Source organism: Rana temporaria, chromosome 13 (genome assembly GCF_905171775.1).
Source record: "Rana temporaria chromosome 13, aRanTem1.1, whole genome shotgun sequence".
In the NCBI taxonomy this organism is placed as follows: domain Eukaryota; kingdom Metazoa; phylum Chordata; class Amphibia; order Anura; family Ranidae; genus Rana; species Rana temporaria.
Window position 1 is genome coordinate 114,179,824 of NC_053501.1, and position 12,936 is coordinate 114,192,759.

The 12,936-nt window shown below is 41.5% G+C and overlaps 1 protein-coding gene across 1 annotated transcript; it reads right to left on the bottom strand.

Annotated features, from left to right (window-relative positions):
• Positions 1 to 676: 676 nt before the first annotated feature.
• On the bottom strand, positions 677 to 11,004 carry LOC120920131 (Fc receptor-like B). Its single transcript, XM_040332044.1, has 5 exons — positions 10,925 to 11,004; positions 6,672 to 6,692; positions 2,608 to 2,865; positions 2,254 to 2,523; positions 677 to 975 (listed from the first exon to the last, which is right to left on the bottom strand). Exons 1-5 carry the CDS (start codon positions 10,953 to 10,955, stop codon positions 677 to 679), a joined length of 879 nt encoding a protein of 292 aa, XP_040187978.1. The 5' UTR covers positions 10,956 to 11,004.
• Between the last annotated feature and the right edge of the window lie 1,932 nt (positions 11,005 to 12,936).

Sequence of the window (12,936 nt, forward strand, 5' to 3'; positions counted from 1 at the left end):
CCTTGATACAAACCTACTATGGATCTCCCACATCTTGTCTAAAAGGCATCTCTCTCTCTTTTACAATACCCTTCAGTGTAAAACTACGTTCTGCAAATCTAGTCCTCTCCTAAAATGGGAGGAAGATCTACAGAATACTTATACACCAGCACAATGGCTCCAGGCTTTTACATTTACACATGGTATTTCCCACTGTACTAACCCCTAAGAACTCTCCCAAAAAAAAATTCTCACTGTTACCTCACACCCTACTGGGTAGCCCATTTTTATCCCTCTCAATCGCCTCTATGTTGGCGCAACTGTGGTCATGTAGACAACCGCTATCCTATTCTCTGGTCTTGCAAGAGTCTCACAAGCTTCTGGAACCAAGTGGTCTAATCTCCTCTGTCACATGTATCCGATCTCCACCTAACCCGGATTTGGTCATTCTAAATTTAGAAATTGGAAACTTTCCACCTCATTTTCACTTAATAGTCTCCCACATACTGTTAGCATCCAGAAGTAAGATAACCAAATACTGGAAGAAAGACTTTACCCCTAATCTGTCCGAAGTGGTGACTTCTATCAACCTTACTTATGAATATGAAAAAAAATTGTGTTGTGAGCTGGTTAGATAGATAAGTTTGATCGTTCATGGAAACCATGGTCCTCCTGGGTCAAATACCCAATACTGACTTCATTTCACATCCTTACCGTGTATCTGGATATGGAACCCATCACTCATCTTCCTCACAGTGTCAGACGTCGTCCTCACTTTACATGTATATTTCCCAGAATCCTCCAGCTGAGATGACGGCACTCTGTATGTATCATATACATTGTATCCCCGCACAGTACCTCCATCTCTGTAGAAGGCAAAGTGCAGCTCTGTGCCGCCTCTGAGAGGATCCAGTCTGGTGTCACATCTCACCATCATCTCATCTCCTTCTATTACCCTGGACGGGGTCACTTTTATTTCTGGAGAAGAGAAGAGCTCTGGAGGAGGAAATTGATAGAAATGATGGAATATATTATTTATTCTCAAAATGACGACAATCACACAATGCTTTGTGGTGGACATGGGACAATTTACATTGGGGGGGAGGGGAGATTTATTAAAATTGGAGAGTACATAATGTGGGGCAGCACTACATAGAAACCAATCATCTTCCAGGTTCTATTGTCAAAGCTTAATTGAAGAAGCTGAAGTTAGAAGCTGATTGGCTCCCATCCACAGCTGCACCACATTGTTTACTCTCCAGTTTTAGTAAATCAACCTCATCGGTCTTTAGCTAAGTTGACCTGTTGTATCCGATACAGTAATACACGTTAATAGAGAACCCAGTATGGACACAAGTCATTTATTCTACCTGTATATATATATCTGGATGGTGAGCGGTAAACCGAGACTCTGGAGGAAACCAACACAATCATACAAACTTCAATCGGTCACTGTCCTGAGTGATAACTGGGCTCAGAGCTCCAGTGCTGCAAGGGAGTCCCCCTCTATAGAGTATTAAAGTGGTTGTAGACCCTTCCATATACCCAGTGAAGTGAATGGCCTCAACAGCTGTCCAAAAAAGGGAGATGGGAGCTAAAGGTTTCATCAGGGAGGAGAGCTCTGTGAGGTGAATGGAGGGAAGGGACACACCTTCTCCACACAGGAACAGAGCTGAGGCTGTCAACCAGCTAAAAGCTCCTCTCCTGCCAGGGAAAAGATTTGTGCTGGGAGAGGGGATTTGGGGGGAGAATTTTTACTAGGAGGGGGGATTTAGGGGGAGGATTTATGCTAGGAGGGGGGATTTGGGGGAGAAGATTTGTGCTAAGAGGGGGGCTTTGGGGGGAGTATTTGTGCTAGAAGTGGGATTGTTGGGGGAGAATTTTGGGGGGATTTGGTGAGAGGGTTTGGGGGAGAGGATTTTTGCTAGGAGGGGAGATTTGGAGGAGAGTATTTGTGCTAGGAGGGGAGATTTGAGGTACAACCTACACTAGGAGGGGGGCTTTGGAGGGAGGGCTTATGCTAGAAGGAGGGATTTAGGGAGAGGATTTGTAGTAGGAGGGGGGATTGGGGGAGGATTTAATCTAGGAGTGAGATTGCCTTCCAGGTATAAAAAAATAAAATAAACACGTCCCGCGGTTTACTAACATTTTAAATCTCTTCTTTTTATTTCTGCAACAAAGTCACTTCAAAGATCATATTTTTGTCTGAATTCTCCTTCCTCTGGATCCACCAATATCTCTAAGGATAAAGATTTATATAAGACATTAATTTACCTTTCACAGAGATAAAGGAGAAATCTGAGTGTTCCTTCACATATGAATGATCATAAAGTTGTATTTGTTGAGTACATTTGTAGAGTCCAGACTGACTCCTCCTTATATTAGGAATATGGAATGTGGAGTCAGATTCTGAGGATTTTTTCTCCCGATCATCCTTGTAGAATTTTGTGTTTGTTGCAATAAAACCATTTATATGATGACATCTCAGAGTCAGGGGGTCTCCTTCATAGATGGCAGATGGGGGTCTCTGCAGGATGACATGACCTGAAATGTAATAAAATGATACTTTATGTTGTTCTATTCACACCCAACAATCTGTAATGATGGAGATGAGATGAGATCACTCACTTCTCGTAACATTTAGGAAGACGGGATCACTGATATCACCACCGATGGTCTGACACTGGTAATCTCCACTGTCCTTCTCTCTTGAATATTTTATACGAAGACTCTGTTGCTCTCCTGGTATTGGTCTCTTATCTCTGTACCAGTGATAGGTCCGGGGGTCCTCAGTAGACGGCACATCACATGTTAGAGTCACGTCGTCATTATATAATATATTCCCCCAGTTGGGTGTGAAGGTCACCACAGGTTTGATGGCCCCTCCTATAGAAGAAAAGAGATCACACAGAACACATAGAGAGCACAGTGTGCAGCAAAACACAGAGAGGTGATCACATCTTGTATGAGAAAAATACATTCTCTATAGAAATGGGAATGTTTATAGTCCTGGGAACAGAGATTTTCCCTCACGTTGGTAAATCTTTTTTTTTCAACAATGAAAACCATTCCCCTTACAGTGATAATAAATTGCACCTTCAGATATTTTTTCATTTTTCCATCTATTAAATCTTCTTCCCTTGTTGTTGTTTTTTTATCTTTGGATAGTAAAACATTTTTTTTTCTGCCAGTAAATCCCTCCTACAGCCCACTTCCTGTTTCCTCATACAGCCCACTTCCTGTTTCCTGTCTGGCCATTAGCCTAGGCGTATGACATCATGCACAGCTCTCTCTCTCACTCTCCTGACAGTTTGCCAGGAAGCTCTGAGAGCTGCAGAGCTGGAGGTGTGTCTGTGCAAATCCAAGAAGTGAACAGGCAGCAGCTTCAGCTGCCCACAGTTAAAATGGCTGCAGCCAGACTCAGTGGAGGGAGATTTCTGCAGCATATTTGGCAAAGTACAGAATCACAATATATATATAAAATAATATGCAAAGTGGTTGGAGGGAAGCTTCAGAATGGCAAAGATGTTTTTATTACGAATTAGGTGAGCAGACTGCGCTTCCTCTTTAAAGGCAGACTTTTTTTAAAACAACGAAAATGTTATACTTACCTACTCTGTGTAATATTTTTGCACAGAGCAGCCCCAATCCTCCTCTTCTCAGATCCCTCCTAGGCGCTCCTGGCCCCTTCCTCCTGCCGAATGCCCCCAGAGCAAGTAGCTTCCTATGGGGGCATCTGAGCAGGCTCACTCCCAAGCCGATGTTCTGTGTCCATTCACATGTAGCACAGCTCTGCCCCACCCCCACTCTCTGCTCATTGGCTCATTGGCTGTGACTGACAATACCAGGAGCCAATGGCTCAGCCAATGAGGAGGAAGAGACCTGGGAGAGCAGCTGTTCTCATGTACATCACTGGATCAAATAGAGCTCAGGTAAGTATTGGAGGTCTGGGGGGGGGGGCTGTGCACACTGAAGATTTTCTAACTTAAATGCATAGAAGACATGAAGGTAAAAAAACTCAAAGATTTTTTAAAAACCCCAAAACATGATATTTTTTCTGAAAGCAGAGATCCTGAAGAATAAAATGGTGGCAGTTTCATGTTTTATGTCATAATCTTAAATCTTAGCATAAGCAATTTATTACCCAATTTTTGGCAAAATACAAAAGATGAGGTTGCACCGAGTAAAGATAGATACCCAACCTACCAAACCTTACCCCAACATTTCCTATTCCTGATATGTGTCTGCTGTACCATGTACTTGTATGAGAAAGTCTCCTGTTCTCTTTGTACTGCTTCCTTTGTGTGAGATCCCTGGTGTTCCTGCCAGTCCCTCCGCTTTCCTATTACTAAGCATTAAGCAGGAGAGCCCACCGTGGTCAGTTATCTAGCTGTACTGGAAACTCAACCTGCTCTTCCAATGATCAGACTTGTGGTGACATGCCCCACCTTCCCAGCCATTTACTGGGAAGATCAATGTGCTGCTGTTTCTTCTCCCCCAGCTCTCTGAGCTCTTTATACAGCTGAGAAAAGAAGGAATGTGATCAATTATAAAAAAGGGGGAAAGAGCATATAATGTTTTTTTTTTATATCTATACACAAATGTTTTTCCTTTTATTTATAATTTAAACTGAATGGTGTGTTGGGTGAGGGTTTCCATATACATTAATACTGCATAAACCTGTGAAATGGCCACAGACATCAGTGACAAACTTTGGTGGCCCTTTAAAAGCCCCTACAGGTGATTGGTTTAGAGGTAACCATGAATAGTGAGAATCAAATATAAATGGCGCCAACCCCAAAAGGCCTGAGTGAATAATGGGATAGCTGCCCCTTTAAGTGAATGTGTCACTAAGACAATGAGAGTGAATAGGTAAAGTAAGGCACTAATCCCTTAAAAATAATTAAAATCAATATTTTGGCTAAACATCTACTTTAGATGGATCAACCAAATGTAAAATAATATAAAAGTTTTCCAACAGCGTGAAACTCAGAGACTCGTTGTGTGATCCACCTCACCCGGATGTGACGTCACCTCCTGACCCTAACAATAGGTGGTGTCACATCCGGTTGAGGTGGAATGCATGGCGAGTCTCTGGAGAGGACGGCGGAGCAGTTTCTTTACACACATAGAGGATGATTGATGATTGAGCCGGTTGAGCTGACTGTGGTTGTATACAGACCGATTGAGCTGATGCCGATCTAATCGGGTCATGTACTTTGCAAAGATCTCCCACAGCTGTTCCCGTCTTCCCTCCATTTGGTGTTCATTTGGAAACCCTCTGAAGTGCAAACATCAAAAACCGGCTCCCATTCACTTCAATGTATTCAAATAATATATTCCTAAAAATGTACTCAAATTTGAACTTTGGAAGATTCAGATCAATTTATGTTTTACTCAAATTCAAATCTCAGCACTACGGGTCTTTCCAGCATTCGTGTGAAGCCTCGTACACACGAGTTTCTTGTTAGGCTGTTGAGGATGAGTGTTGCTCACGAATATTCGCATTTCGAATATTCGTTACGAATATGGCATATTCGAATATTCGCGAATAACTCGAATTTCGCGGCCAAAATTCGCTATTCCGAATATTCGTACTTTTTCAAATGTATTAAATTATTTATTACATTTTAAAACAGATCACATCCTATCGACGTCTTAAAGCATTGCTGGTATGATTAGAGACCCTGGGCCGAGTAGCTAAGCTGAGGCGATCCTTTTATGTTGCAGAATATTCGCAATCGCGAATATTCGATTTCCGAATATTCGCGAATACTTTCTCCGCCCTTCTTTTGCATCAGAGCCAATCAGAGTTCTCCTACCACAGTTGTCAAAATCTCGCCATCAATTTCGCATTCGCATTAGCGAAATTTCGATAAAATATCACCAATATTCGATTTCCGAATATTCGCGAATACTTTCTCCGCCCTTCTTTTGCATCAGAGCCAATCAGAGTTGTCAAAATCTCGCAATCAATTTCGTATTCGCATTAGCGAAATTTCGATAAGATATCACCAATATTCGATTTCCGAATATTCGCGAATACTTTCTCCGCCCTTCTTTTGCATCAGAGCCAATCAGAGTTCTCCTACCACAGTTGTCAACATTTCGCAATCAATTTCGCATTCGCATTAGCGAAATTTCGCAAATTTTTATTTTTTTTTTAAATATCACGAATATTCGATTTTAGCGAATATTTCACGAATATTCATCTATATATTCGTGATATATCGCGAAATCGAATATGGCGTATTCCGCTCAACACTATTGAGGATCTCGGCGAGACAAATTTCTCCATTGCAGTAGAGGAAAAAGAAGACATGCTCTCTTTTTGGCTCGACGAGATCCTCGACAGTTTTCTCGTCGAAAAGTGTACACACGACCGGTTTCCTCTGCAAAAAAAAAATACCAGCAATTTTTATTGCTGGTTTTTGCCGAGAAACTCGGTCGTGTGTACGAGGCCTGATACATTTAAGTAAATGTAATGACAATTTAATCTCGGTTGTGTGCAAATGTAGATAACCAGCACTTTTTGAATAATCTTCTATCACTGCATTAATGCAAAATTATAATCAATGATCCAAACCCCTTCTTTAAGACCAAAATTGTAGAAACAAAAGAAAATTGTACATTTTATTTTTGTAGTATTTATGTGTTTATGATATATTATTCAGTGTCAGCTCTGTACTCACCAGATTTTCCCACGTTCAAAGCTGAAAAGCCAAAATGCACTTTTTAGAAAATGTTATGTACAATACAGTAAAACATATCTAATGCATTCCAATCATTTTTCCTTCCTTTCATTTTCAGTTAGAAATTATACATTTTCTTTATAACAAAAACGTTAGAATCACAATTTTCTCAGATGACCAGAAGATTGGAACTGACGCTCTCTCTTAGGTGACAAGCTGTGGTTGAGTTAAGCAACCAGACTTAAAGGGGTTGTAAAGGAAAACATTTTTTTTTCATAATAAGCATCCTTTACCTGCATACATTCCTCTTTTTACTTCCTCATTGTTCGTTTTTGCTCAGAAGTTGCTCTATTTCTTCTCTGTTCTGTTCACTTCCTGCTTGTCTGATTGTTACTCACCACCGTGAAGGGAGGATTTACTGCGGTGGTCAGTAACGTGCTCACCCCCTCCTGGGACTTACATCTGTGTGGCAGGACGCTCTCTACGTGTTAGAGACTTCAAGGAGGTGTGAATTACTGGGCGTGCCGCAATGCATACTGGGAAATGTAGTTCTTACATGAACGAGCACCGCAAACCAGGAAGTGAATGAGAGAACAGAAACTAGAACGCCGGAGGTGATATTGATGAAGGAATGTAATAGGTATTTACTCTTTTTTTAACAGAATCATTACACTATTCTGTCTGTACCTTGCAGACATTAATTTTAGGCAAAAAATGTTTTTCCTTTACAACTCCTTTAACTTTACCTCTACTCCAACGTGTAGGGATAAGCCGAACAAGCCCCCGTTCGGTTCGCACCCCGTTAAAGTCTATGGTACTCGAACGTTTGAAATCTAAAATGCTAATTTTAAAGGCTAATATGCAAGTTATTGTCCTAAAAAGTGTTTGGGGACCAGGGGACATGTATCAATGGAAAAAAAAGTTTTAAAAACTAAAGTTTTTTCGGAAGCAGTGAATTTAATAATGCTTAAAGTGAAACAATAAAAGTTAAATATTCCTTTAAATTGCGTACCTAGTGGGGGTGTAAAGTATGCCTGTGAAATATTGCATGTTTCCTGTACTTAGAACTGTCCCTGCACAAAGTGTCATTTCTGAAAGAAAAAAAGTCATTTTAATCTGGCCTCGTGGCTATAATGAATTGTTGTCTCCCTGCAATTCAGAGAGAATTCATTAAAAAAAAAGTGTGGGGTCCCCCCAAATTCAATTACCAGGTCCTTCAGGTCTGGTATGGATATTAAGGGGAACCCCGCCACCATTTTAAAAAACAATGACGTGGCGTTCCCCCCAAATATCCATTCCAGACCGTTCAGGTCTGGTGTGGATTTTAAGGGGAACTCCACCGCAATTTTTTTTTTTTTTAATTGCGTGGAGTTCCCCCAAAAATCCACACCAGACCCCTTATCCGAGCACGTAACCTTGCCGGCTGCAGAAAAGAGGGGGGACAGAGTGCGCCCCCCTCCTGAACCGTACCAGACCACATGCCCTCAACATGGGGAGGATGTCCCCATGTTGATGGGGACAAGGGCCTGGAATCTGGAAGACCCCTTTAACAAAGGGGAACCCCAGATCCTGCCCCCCACCCCATGTGAATTGGTAATGGGGTACATTGTACCCCTACCATTTCACAAAGGAAGTGTAAATAGTTGTAAAAAAACACACACACACCATAGAAAAAAGTCCTTTATTAAAAAGAAAAAAAAATCCAGCGGTGGTATTCCACTCTCGATCCCAGGAGCTCTAACGTTGTCGGTATCTAGCGACGGGTGATCTCCTCTCCAGTCCAGCGATGAGAAGATCGTCCGGGATCCAGAGCACAGCATCATTGGCCGCCTGTCTCCACCGGAAACAGCCAGGCGAATGACGCTGCTGAAGCTGTGACATTTCTTATATTAGTGAGGCGGGGCCACCCGTCACGTGACCCCGCCCCCTCTGACGCAAGAGGGAAGCCTGGGCTTCCCCAGTGATGTAGCAGAGGGTGCGTCAGAGGGGAATGGGGTCACGTGACGGGTGGCCCCGCCTCACCAATATAAGAAATGTCACTAGCTCCAGCAGCGCCTTTTGCCGGGCTGTCTCCGGTGGAGACAGGCGGCCTGTGATGCTGCGCTCTGGATCCCGGACGATCTTCTCATCACTGGACCGGAGAGGAGATCACCCGTCGCTGTATACCGACAACGTTGGAGCCCCCGGGATCGAGAGTGGATTACCACAGCTGGATTTTTTTTTGTTATGTTTTTAATAAAGGACTTTTTTCCACGGTGTGTGTGTTTTTTTTTACAACTATTTACACTTCCTTCGTGAAATGGTAGGGGTACAATGTACCCTATTACCAAATCACATGGGGGGCCAGGATCTGGGGGTCCCCTTTGTTAAAGGGGGCTTCCAGATTCTGATAAGCCCCCCACTGGCAGATCCCCACAACCACCAGGCAAGGGTTGTGGGGATGAGACCCTTGTCCTCCCAATGTTGAGGGCATGTGGCCTGGTACGGTTCAGGAGGGGGGCCGAACTCTGTCCCCCCTCTTTTCTGCTACCGGCCAGGTTACGTGCTCGGATAAGGGGTCTGGTGTGGATTTTTGGGGGAAATCCACGCCATTTTTTTTCTAAATTTGGGGTGGAGTTCCCCTTAAAATCCACACCAGACCTGAAGGGTCTGGAATGGATATTTGGGGGGAACCCCACGTCATTCCTTTTTTTTAAATGATGGCGGGATTCCCCTTAATATCCATACCAGACCTGAATTGCCGGGAGCCGACAATTCATTATAGCCGCGGGTCAGTTTTAAATTACTTTTTTTCTTTCAGAAATTACACTTTGTGCAGAGACAGTTCTAAGTACGGCAAACATGCGCTATTTCACATGCTAACTTTACACCCCCACCCCCCCAGGTATGAAATTTAAAGGAATATTTCACTTTTATTGTTTCACTTTAAGCATTATTAAATTCACTGCTTCCAAAAAACGTCTGTTTTAAAAAAAAAAAATTGCATTGATACATGTCCCCTGGGACAGGACCCAGGTCCCCAAACACTTTTTAGGACAATAACTTGCATATTAGCCTTTAAAATTAGCACTTTAGATTTCTCCCACAGACTTTAACAGGGTGTTCCGCGGCTTTTCGAATTTGCCACGAACACCCCAAATTGTTCGTTGTTCGCCGACCAAGCGAACAGGCAATGTTCGAGTCGAACATGAGTTCGACTCGAACTCGAAGCTCATCCCTACCAACATGGAGCCATCAATTGTCCTGATATTCACCCCATCACCCTCCTTACAAAACAATTGGACAAGTTAATTCACTCATCAGATCTTCCATGCATTCATAAAAATCACCTTACCGACACACTTCTATTACGCCTTAATTAGTCACCAGCCACCTCCACCACCACTTTTATGAACTTATTTTAATCAGCAACCAGGCCGTTCCCATTCCTCCTTCTGCAGTTCCAGCCAACCAGCCATCAGACCTGAACTATGAATCAACCAGATCCCCCTTTGCTAAACTAGAAACCTTTATTTAACTTCCTCATGAAGTGATCAGACCCACCCCAAGTTGTATAAGTTGGGTGGAGATACAATTCTGGGATCTAATCAGATAGGACAATATTTTAATCACATAAGACAAGAGGCGCTCAGCAGTAGAACCAGGACATGTACCCCGGTACCCAACCCTAGCATTGCCCCAACCTTTAACAACATTTTTCTCCTTAGAGATGACATCTAGCTATCTTCGTCACTGACACTTAGAATTAAAACAAAGCTCTTCTGAAAATCAAATTCCTGGTTCTGACTTATCTAGATTAATGTGAACCTTCCAGCCTGAGTGACAAGACCATGAACACAGCTTACAGTCAATGATAATAACAGTGCAAGACAAGAAATGATCTGCTTATGCTCTGTATCTCCTTTCTATAATGTACAATCCACCATTACTGAGAAAAGATACAAATTAACAACTAATTTACATAATGTACCGTAAGTATTTCTCATGGAACAAGAGAGCTCATACAATTGGATAGTAAATATGATGTGAGAAGAAAAAGAAGAAGAAGAAAAAGAAGAGGGGTCATCATACTGTGTCCAGAACAAATGCAAATCAAATAAGTTTGTTTCTTACATAGAACTTCCAACAGGTTTAAAGTAATGAGTTGTTTTATGTTTTACACGATCTCAAAGGAAAGACACCGATACTTTGATGCTTGCAATAAAATAATAGATCCTAAGAATAAAAAGAAGAATTAAAATCATTCTACTTACATAGAAACACGATGGCGAGAAAGACAGACATGGTGGCCGAGATCTGAAAGTTGTGACGATCTTTCTGAGAAGCAGAAGTTATGAGCGTCTTCTCACTTCCTGAGTTTTATTTATAGACGTTTCACCGGACTTAACACCAATGTGGTGAGAATGTAGACAGGAGAATAATCTGTGATAGCCAATAGTATCTCAGTTCTGCCTTATCTGATATAATATTCTAGACAAAAAACTCATATGACATTTTAGGGTGGGTACTGCTGGTCTTGTACCCAGGTTTACTGGCCTAGCTGAATTACATGATAGTAAAGGACCTTGTTTGGAATCTTATGTTGCCATTATGGGAAGGTATGTCTTCCATTGCTCTATCACTGAATAGTAGACTCAGGTGACACCATCAGGCACTTCTCTGGGGTAGATGTACTAATAGGAATTGTAAACTCAGGTTACACCCAAGGGGCAATCTATTGGTGATGATGTACCAAGAAGAATAGAAACAGGTGCTGTTTTGGAGTAGATGTAGCAATAAGAATTATAAATTTAGGATACAACCTATAGGCAATCCTTTGGGGTAGATGTACTGATAAGAATTTTAAACTTACATTACTGGGGTAGATGTACCAATAAGAAGAGAAACAGGTGCACCTCTGGAATAGATATACCCATAAGAATTGTAAACGTAGGTTACTGGGGTAGATGTACGGATAGGAGTAGAAACAGAAATAGAAATCACTTCCACTGCTACTAAGTGAGGTGTATGAAGTACTAAGCTACCCGTCACTGCCAGAACCTCCATCACCAGCCAGACGTCACCACTTCCTCTACCAGCTGGCTGATTCTCCTTCTTCTTACACTCGTCTTGCACAGGTAAAATGATTTTACTGTTCACTCTTTGACTTGTTAACCCAGTCATGGATTCAACTCACTGGATGCACCATGACTTACTATACATCACTTTACTGTCCTTCTGCCCACCTCAAGTAAACAACGCGAGGCAACTTCGTCTTTGAACACAAACTCAGTTTACTGGATTGATTTGCAGAATACAGTTGAGTTGGCACATTATTACATAATAATTCCTTTACATAAAGGATTTCACTTTACACTACATGTGTCTCTACATTGATTTGGCTGTGCTGTTTCCCTAGTGGTGCTTAAAATCAGGAAAGTTGTAGTATATAAAATCTATTCACTTGGTTTCCCAAAAACAGATCCCAAGCATGATGCTCCCGGGAGAACAGTTTAAATAATATACAGATCATCACTGTATGTCTCTGGTCTTGCACACCGGACTGCACCACGAGGTCGGCTCCCCCTGTATATATAGCCTCTGAAGAAGGGAGGTGCCACACACATACAGGGGAAGACATGTCATACAATTACATTAACCCCTACATGCACCAGCCAGAAACTAAAAAAAAATAACACAGTAACAGGCATAAACACAAGCCTACAAGATTTTTACAAAAAGAAGATTGGAGAAACATATACAAATTAGCCTACAATGTTATCTGCTGGCTAAAAATAAGAATATAAAATGTTAATATATAATAATTCTACTATACCTGACCCTTATTTAAAAAATTAAAAAGACAATGGGGTTAATTTACTAAAACTAGAAAGTTCAAAATCTGGAGCAGCTTCCAGGTTTTTGATAAAGTTTCATTGAACAATCTGAAGTTAGAAGCTGATTGGCTCCCATGAACAGCTGCACCAGATTTTGCACTCTCCAGTTTTAATAAATCAACCCCCCCAATATATACAAAAACCCCCTTCATATCTTCTTTAGTTTTCAGAATTTAGATAAAAAAAATATGATCAGTAAAGTGTGACATTTGTATTTTGGGTCTTTTCTCAGTTCTTATTTTAAGAAAACCACTTTATTTCCTTCCTGTTATTCTCTCCTCCATGTGTGATCTCACTGACCACTTCTACTTCTTTGTCCACGGCTTACTGTATTACTCATTAGTTTAATCACTTATATTTTTTTCAGATTAATCAGATGAAGTTTTTTT